Source organism: Canis lupus, chromosome 3 (genome assembly GCF_048164855.1).
Source record: "Canis lupus baileyi chromosome 3, mCanLup2.hap1, whole genome shotgun sequence".
Lineage (NCBI taxonomy): Eukaryota > Metazoa > Chordata > Mammalia > Carnivora > Canidae > Canis > Canis lupus.
The window spans coordinates 7,293,871-7,303,170 of NC_132840.1; the positions used below are offsets into that span (position 1 = coordinate 7,293,871).

General features: G+C 46.0%; 1 protein-coding gene across 2 annotated transcripts in view; it reads right to left on the minus strand.

Moving 5' to 3' along the window:
- Positions 1–9,300, minus strand: part of RANBP10 (RAN binding protein 10) — a 74,452-nt gene that overhangs the window by 64,336 nt on the left and 816 nt on the right. For both annotated transcript variants that reach the window (XM_072815810.1, XM_072815801.1), the window contains exon 2: positions 8,513–8,624. In XM_072815810.1, the coding sequence (XP_072671911.1) occupies positions 8,513–8,624 (112 nt within the window). The remainder of the gene's footprint in view (positions 1–8,512; positions 8,625–9,300) is intronic.

The following is a 9,300-nucleotide window of genomic DNA, read 5'->3' on the forward strand; positions in this document are numbered from 1 at the left end:
ATCGAATCCCACATCGGGCTCCCGGTGCATGGAGCCTGCTTCTCCCTCTGCCTGTGTCTCTGCCTCTCTCTCTCTCTCTGACTACCATAAATAAATAAAAAAAATTAAAAAAAAAAAAAAAAAAAGGTATTCATCCAGCAACTGGCCTGGAGTCTGTTGGTTTGTAACTTAGCATCTTTAATTATTTTCAGCAGGAGATCTTATTCGAGTAACCTAGCTCACCATTACCTGGAAACACTAAGTCCTAATGAGTTTGAAAACATCAGTCCCATGTATTAAACCCCTTTCTGGTTAAAATACCTGGAATGTTTTCTGCTTTCTGCACTAGTCTCAACTAATAATACATAACAGCAATAAACTACATTTGTTTAAACCTGCATCTCTCTGTCCCTCTGCTATTAAAAAAAAATATTTCCTTTATCGAGGCACCTGGGTGCCCCAGTCAGTTAAGCATCTGCCTTTGGCTCAGATCATGATCCCAGGGCCCTGGAATCAAGCCCCACGTCTGGTTCCCTACTCAGGGGGGAGTCTGCTTCTCGTTCTCCCTCTGCCTACTATTCCCCCTGCTTGCACTCTCTCTCTGATAGATAGATAGATAGATAGATAGATAGATAGATAGATAGATAGATAAAAAAATAAAAAAATAAATAAATAAATAAATAAACAAACAAACAAACAAAATCTTTTAAAAAATAAATATTTCATTTATTGATTGAGAGCACACACGTGCACAAGTGGGGGGAAAGGCTAAGGAGAGGGTGAGAGAAACTCAAGCAGACTCCACACCAAGCTCAGAACCTGTCACAGGTTCTGACCCTGACATGACCCTGGGATCACAACCCAAGCCAAAACCAGGAGTTGGATGCTCAACCAACTGAGCCATGCAGATACCCCTGTCTCTCTGCTATTTTTTAAATGTATAAATTGTGTCAGGTATTGAAAAATCCTATGTATTATTTACATTTTGGTCAAAAAAAGCAAATATAACTACTAATAAACTCCCAGAGCAACAGTTGTTATTAAAAGAGAACATTCTAGGGGATCCCTGGGTGGCTCAGCAGTTTGGCGCCTGCCTTCAGCCCAAGGCGAGATCCTGGAGACCTGGGACGGAGTCCCGCATTGGGTTCCCTGCAGGGAGCTTCTCCCTGTGCCTCTGCCTCTCTGTCTGAGTCTCTCATTAATAAACAAATAAAAATCTTTTAAAAAAATAGAAAATAAAAGAGAGCATTCTATAAAATAGCCATGTCAATTTCAGATACATAGCTTTGTAAACTGGATTATAATCAGTTCTACCAAGGAAACCATCTCCCCTGCTTCTTTCCTTTTGGTTCAGCTGCACCTTGGCAATGTCCTTCAGAAGAGACGCGCTGTGCCCTTAGACATCCCAGGGACAACCGCCCCCTCTCTCCATTTGTTCTCATCTTCCATCTTCCAACTGCCTCAGCCCCTGTGACCAAAAAAATAGCAGCTGCCTGGTGCACCGCACATGAAGAAAACTTCTGGGGCTCTGTCTGGATAAGGATGAGCGCTGTTATCAATCAGTAACATGTGCCACAGAAGCTGAGTGGGCAGATGGAGTATCTGAGCCTTGACGCTTGCCATCTCCATAACCTAAAATAAACTTCCCTGGAATCCCAAGCCATCTCTATGGTCCAAGAGGTTGGAGAGGAAGAGAGCATAAGAGGGGTGCTTTAGACTTACCCACTCCTCCTCTACTTTCCTACACAGTCTAGAGCTGGTCTTTCTTGGGTCCCTTTGTAACAGAGGGGCTGGGTTCTGTTCCATCACCAAGTTCTCTAGCTTCGTTTCTAGCAATGGAGCCATGATCTCACGTTTCAATTACAACAAATGCCAGAATCCTGGAGCTAAAAAGACGTCTCATATGAATTCTGAGCAGAATTTCTGGAAGCAGAGGGACACCCTTGCATTTAGACATTTATCCATCCTCCTCCCAATGATCAGTTCTATCTTTCCAATTTGATCCCTGACCACAGAGACCCACTCTGGGAACCTTGATTCTTTCCCAATGGCCCCAGAATAGGATGACACACCATGCTTGCCATGCAGAACTACTAAGTCCATCCTCCTGTGCTCTAGCCCAATGAGCTTTTGCTTCCCCTCTAACAGGAATCTCCTTTACATGGTGACCCATTTAGGGAAAAGAACAAACATTCCAGGAAAAACAACAACAACAACAACAACAACAATGAGGGCAGGAATTGGGGAGAAGGGTTATGCAGTGAATTTTAGGAATTTCTCTAGAGGCTGATGCTTGACTAAGAAGTTCACAGTTATAAAGAAGGAAGCCATATTCCCCACTCTGAACTCCCAGCTTGGAGCCTGGGTGGCAACACACAGTGAGCAACAAGGTCCCAGGGAAGCCCAGATGTACTCAGCACAAGAACAAGTCCTTCCAGAAAAGGGAACATTATGTGGACTCTAATCCTCTTACCCTGTAAGAGTAAGAGCTACATCTCAGTATGTCCAGCTAGACCTGGGCTTTAACCCCCAACAGAGGTAAGCAATACAAATACTCCAAGATGTTCCAGAATCCAAATACTCCATGTCTCCAGAAATAGTGCAATATGTTACCAGGGAGTGATGCAGCCCAAAGCTCAGCATCTGCCTGTGATGCCATCAGAATTGGAGGGCACTCAGGAAGAACAGGGCACAACCACCATCTGTACCTGCCTTCGGCGAGGACAGAACCTACTTCTTCGGGCAGGCAGGACAAAGCCTTCCCCAGGTCCACAGATGAGCACCTACTTCTCGGTGGCACTGCACAATGCACAGATTGGAGCAAGGGAACCCAGGGTGACGGGCCAGCCACATGCTATCTCTAGGCTGGAGAGCTGCAGAGCTCAAGTTGCTCTCCAGACCAGGAACATGGTAGGTGATATCTTGAATGAGTGAGTGGCTCTCTGGGTCACCATGGAAAATTATGGACAGTGTTGTCTTTCAGGTGGGTCTTGGCAAAAACGAAATACCAAAGACCAAGCACAGGCTAAGTCCTTTCACTCCCAAGAAGCCTCTCTGGCAACCAGTCTTCAACGTCCTTCCTCTATATCTTACCATACAGGAGGAAGACCAGCCAAAAGAAGAAAAAAGACATATGCTTTGGGAAACCCATGCCTGGAGTGTGGAAACTAAAGCTACTGGCCAGGGCTCTCAGCCTGAGAGGACTGACTAAACCAGAGCAGCAATCTTTTCTGCCCTATCCATTCTCAAAAGTGTGAGCAGGTCTGAAGTCCTCAAACACTACTATTGCCCTCAAGATAAAGCCCATACTCCTTGGACAGAGCATACAAGGTATTTCCAATCTGGCCCTTGCCTACCTTATGCTCTGTGTTCATCTTTTTATGCATTACTCCTTCTGCCTGAAGCATCTGCTTCTCAACAAAATGAGAACCTGGAACCCTGTAATTCATCCTTCCAGATTTAGCATCATCACCTCTTCTATGGTTTCCCCAAACTTTCAGGTACAGGAGGAAGCCCAAAATCTGGGCCACCCCTAGGCATAGCGCACACAATGGATGGGCCTTTTCTATACTATCCTGCAATATCATGTGCACAGGCATATCTGCCTCCTCTCTAGATGGGCCTCAGGCCTGTGCTCCTGAGGCCCAGCCTGGCACCGGGACTAAACAATGGGTCCCTCACTGCAGCGTACAGGATTAATGATGAGTGCTTTGCTGCCTGGCCAAAGGAAGTCAGCTGCAAGTTCAAGCAAAGGCAGGCTGGCTGTGGCCTGGGCCTGGGCACCAGCTGTAGAGAAGTGCCCCCCCCTCCTTAACTCCGCTCCAGCCCAGGCTTGCTGTTCTTGGGTAGAGCCACCCATCACATGTCAGGAGGCTGCTGCTGCTGGGATGATGTTACAGTCTATTTTGAGGGTCACACTGGAGCATCTGTCAGCCTGGCCAGCCACACCCTCCATGTGTCATCACTAAGAGCTGGGGACACCCACAGGTCCACAAACTCTGATTGAGCAAGTCATTTCCCCGAGGGACCCTCAGCTTCAGGGCCTCATTGGGTTTCTAACAAGATCAACCAAAATGCCCTTATCTCCTGGCACCACTGGCAGGGCTCTGATGTCTCCTCACCCCACCAGACCCAACTCCTGAGGTTCCCAGCATTGGTGACTTGGCAAAATGCAGCTGAACCCCATCAGTTTGTGCCAAGCTCTTAGCTCAAACATAGTCCCTCCGTCTTTAGCTATCTCTTACATTTAAGGAGTGCCCAGAAACCCCAGCACCCTGACTTCAAGCCAGTTACCAACCGGGCTCATTTTAGGTCCAACAGGTCTCAGCTGCTAAGAAACTCCTACTCACCCCTCAAAACCAAGCCCACACTCTGCCTCCTCTTGCAGAGAATATTTCAATCTACTCTGCTGAGTAGGCCACAGGCTCCCTAAGGACAAAGCTGATCTGTGCTGGCTTTACCTCTATTCTCCCTGTCCCTAGCTGGGCATAGTAGCTATGAATAAATGCTCCATGAACTCCTGAAATGAAACATTCTAACTAGATTAGATTAGTATGTTCTACAAAAGCCATCATCAAAACAAAGGCTTTTCTGGAAAATGACATTGATAACTGGGTCCAGAAACACCTTTTATGAAAAAATTTACAGAAAAACAAATTTACAGATTCAGTAAATCAAGCATAGAGTATGCCACATTTCTCTGGCCCCACTCAGCACTAAACACCTTGTAAATCTCTCCCCTAAGAACACTGTGACCCCCTAAGAATCCAACTGGGCATTCCTTCACTCTACCTACAGGGAATGAATTCAATGGGGAAAGGCAGCAGCAGCATGTACACATATGTCTGGAATCAGGCAAAGGCATCTAACAAGTTAGGTTACTCTACTGCAAACTCAAAGCACTGTTGCCGGGGCAGGTAACCAAACATCCTAGGGGTTCAGGTCTTACTCACAAAACAAATACATTATCAGGGAGGCTCAGTCTGTTGAGTGGCCTACTCTTGATTTCAGCTTGGGACATGATCTTGGGGTCTTGGGATTGAGCCCTATGTCGGGCTCCCCGCTTATTGGGGAGTCTGCATCTGCTTCTCCCTCTGCTCCTCCCCCTCAGCCCCTGCTCAAATAAATAAATAAAATCTTAAAAAAAAAATTTTAGGGATGCCTGGGTGGCTTAGTGGTTGAGCCTTTAGCGCAGGGCGTGATCTGGGGTCGTGGGATCAAGTTCCACATCGGGCTCCCTTCGAGGACCCTACTTCTCCCTCTGCCTATGTCTCTGCCTCTCTCCCTGTGTATCTCTAATGAATAAATAAATAAATAAAATATCTTAAAAAAATTTTTTTTAAGTAGGGGCAACTGGGTGGCTTAGTTGGTTGAACATCTGCCTTTGGCTTGGGTCATGATCTCAGGGTCCTGGGATCCAACCCCATGTGGGGCTTCCTGCTCAGTGGGGAGTCTGCTTCTTCTTCCTCTTCTGCCCCTCCCCCTGCTCCTGCTCTCTCTCTCACAAATAAATTAACTTAAAAAGATAAAATAATTTTTTAAAATAGATTTTTGTCTCCCTCTGCCTCTCACCCCTTACATGCGCATGCTTCTCTCTTCCTCCAAAACAAATATATAAATCTTTAAAAAGAAAATTAAATTAAAATAAATAAATAAATAAATAAATAAATAAATAAAATCTAAAAACAGGGATCCCTAGGTGGCTCAGCAGTTTGGCGCCTGCCTTTGGCCCAGGGCATGATCCTGGGGTCCTGGGAACAAGTCCCACATTGGACTCTCTGCATGGAGCCTGCTTCTCCCTCTGCCTGTGTCTCTGCCTCTCTCTCTCTCTCTCTCTCTGTGTGTGTCTCTCATTAAGAAATAAATAAAATCTTTTAAATAGTAAAATAAAAACAAACAGATACATTATCATCTGCTCTGGTCACTTTCCAGAGATGCTGCAAGGCTCAAATTAGATAATACATGAAAGCTATAAAACTGGTTAACACCTGGGTCATGGACCAACCCCAGGTCAGAAACACACATCCAATATTGACAGGAAACAAAAAACGTACTGGTAATTTTCTGCCCTGTATCTACCCTTGGCCTCTTCAAAACCACACCTGGCTCATAACAATATCTGGCTATACATCCTAGCCATGAGATGGCTTTCAGGGACTCCATTAAGATGCTATGAGGAGACATTCATATACTTGCCATCTGATGGTGGTCAACTGAAGCATATAGGAACTGAGGTTTCCAGGTCAACTTAATGGCTGTATTTACCACATATAAAAATGCTGGGTATAGGGCAGCCGGGGTAGCTTCGCGGTTTAGCGCCGCTTTCAGCCCAGGGTGTGATCCTGGAGACCTAGGATCGAGTCCTATGTCAGGCTCCCTGCATGGACCCTGCTTCTCCCTCTGCCTGTCTGTGCTTCTCTCTGTGTGTGTCTCTCATGAATAAATAAATAAAATCTTAAAAAAAAAAAAAAAAAAGGGATCCCTGGGTGGCGCAGCGGTTTGGCGCCTGCCTTTGGCCCAGGGCGCGATCCTGGAGACCCGGGATCGAATCCCACATCAGGCTCCCGGTGCATGGAGCCTGCTTCTCCCTCTGCCTGTGTCTCTGCCTCTCTCTCTCTCTCTCTGTGTGACTATCATAAATAAATAAAAAATTTAAAAAAAAAATGCTGGGTATAGAAGCTGGGAGACGATGGTCAACTCTCTTTAAATTTTCAGGCAACACCTATAGTAAGGCCAACTAACAAGACACAGGGCCTTTTCAAGCAAAATCTACTTACAACTGAAATATGAAAAGTCAGTTGGAGGAATCCAGATCTCTACATTTAAACACTACCTTTCTGAAAAAGTATTCACGTTTCTCAAAGCTCAGCTGCTACCTATGATTAGCACTACAGAGAAAACAATTGATTTTCCTTCCTACAAGTCTAAGAAATGCCCTTCAGTCTCTTTGGCAATATGAGACTCCAGTCACTGCCATTTCAGTCTCTACCAAAACTATTTTTGCACTGTTTAAGAGGCTATTCTTATTCACACTAGTTCAAGAACATTATATGTACATATGTACTTTTATCAGATGGTGGGAAGGGGAAATAGAAACCTTAAAGCTCTCCAAAAGTATGTTTTCTATCTGTAAATGCACTAGGTAGGAATAAAAGTGAAAAGATGTAATACCATGCCATGATCAGAATTTCAGAATCACAGAATTCTGCGGTTCAAGGCAGCTTAGATACTGACCTAGCTCCCCCATAATACAAACAAGGAGATTAAAGATGCACCATCTACACATGGCCACACAGCCATCTCAGGCAAGGATGTTACAACTTCACAGAGGAAGCAGGCACAGCTCTGACTCTATCAGTCCTCCCCCAACACAAACCCCTTGGCTGGGCGTTTTGCATGTACCACAAAAGGGACAGTCCCTAGGAGAGAGGAAGTATTCTGAATGCTCAAGAACACATATTCAGGGTTGGCACGAAGGTCACTGGTCTAGTTGGCAAACTTCCCACATCAGACCTAAGGTCTGATGAGGAAAGCCTTTCCAAGACAGCTGAAATCATGTTATTATATAAGTTAAACACCTGCTTTGTCACAATCAATAGGAAAAAGGGAAGACTAGGAGAAAAAGGAAAAAAAAGAAAAATGCGAAATCTACCCCTCTGACTTCCAGGTGTCTGCTTAGATCACCCTAAAATAGGGAGCCTCCCTAATGCTAACTTTAATGAGGACCTTCCTAAAGCTGGTCCAACTGGTGTTTGAGTCCCTGGACTGAAAAACAAGTTTATGAGCAGCAAGGTCATCTGATTCTGACCATGTGCATGTTATTTACCCTGACATGACAGGCTAGTGGCTGCCACAGCTGTGATAAATGCTGTGAAGACTCTACTATCCCTTTGAAGCCTACAGGGGCCTCTATGTGACTAAATGCCATAAAAAAGAACCCTGAATGCAACAAGAGTGTGAAAGAAGGGAAGTCACAAATGTCATATAACAGCAGGGGAAATCCCACTCTGGACCCTGAATTTTTTTTTAAATTTATTTATTTATGATAGTCACAGAGAGAGAGAGAGAGAAAGAGAGAGAGAGAGAGGCAGAGACACAGACAGAGGGAGAAGCAGGCTCCATGCACTGGGAGCCCGATGTGGGATTCGATCCCGGGTCTCCAGGATTGCGCCCTGGGCCAAAGACAGGCGCCAAACCGCTGCGCCACCCAGGGATCCATGGACCCTGAATTGTTAATGTAAACTTGTTACTTGTTTCCCTGACCTATGAGGTATCTCATTACATAATCACTGAATAGGAAGTCCCCTCCTCTACCCTCAATGAACCTACTTGCCATCAAGGGCTGCTGCTTAGACTAGGCCATGCCCACGGTCAGGTCATAGAGACAGCCCACTCACTATTCAACCCTCTGTAGCCCAGACCCATGCATCTTAGCAACTCACATCAGTCACAAGTGTCAGCCAGAAGACCTCAAACTCTGACCATAGGGAATAGCTCAGTGCCAAGGGAAAGAAGGTGGTAAGAAGGGGCTTACCCATCTCTTCCTTTGCTGACAATCTTCACCTCAAAGTAATAAATGCCACAGGCAGCAGGTATGGGGTGGGTGGCACGCACTGAGGCAGCATCTTTGTGATTTTTGCCATGACCTAATAGGAGAAAGCAAGTAAGAAATTTCAGCAGAAAGAAATGCAAATAGAAGTCCTGTTCTTTTCTACTCCATGGCAACTTCACTGCTTCATGGCCAGAGGAAGCCCTGACATTGTTGGAGGAATAACCAGATAACAACTGAGCAAACACATAAACCTCCCACCTTTGGCTCACCTCTTACTGTGAACAGCAGCCCTGCCAGAGACAATTTCTCCCATACAAACTAAGTCAGGGTGCAGGCAATGTGGATGAATGTGAGAGATTCCCAAGCGCTGCTGGCAGTCTCTCCAAAACACAGAGAGCCCACCTAGATCAGGGGAGAGGGAGGCAGCTCTGGAAGATCACCCCTCTCAACTTGAGTAAAGAACCACAAGCTCTCTCTGATATCTGGCAGGTGAGCAAGCCCATGGGCCTCTGGCTAATGGAGGGGTTGTGACCACCCCTTTCTTCAGACACTCCCCAAACTAAGCAGTGATGAAAGGCCCAGCTGGAATTGGAGCTATCCCAGGATAAGCAAGGCCCTCAGGAGGAAGGTCCAGCCTAGCACTGGGTTTGGACACCTGTTGCAGTCCTCCTGACATCGGGTGTCTCGGGGCACAGCAGTCCAGGCAGTCGACCCTCGGCCTGGTCAGCTTCAACACCTTGGACACCCCGCAGGGGCTAAGGCCTAACCCG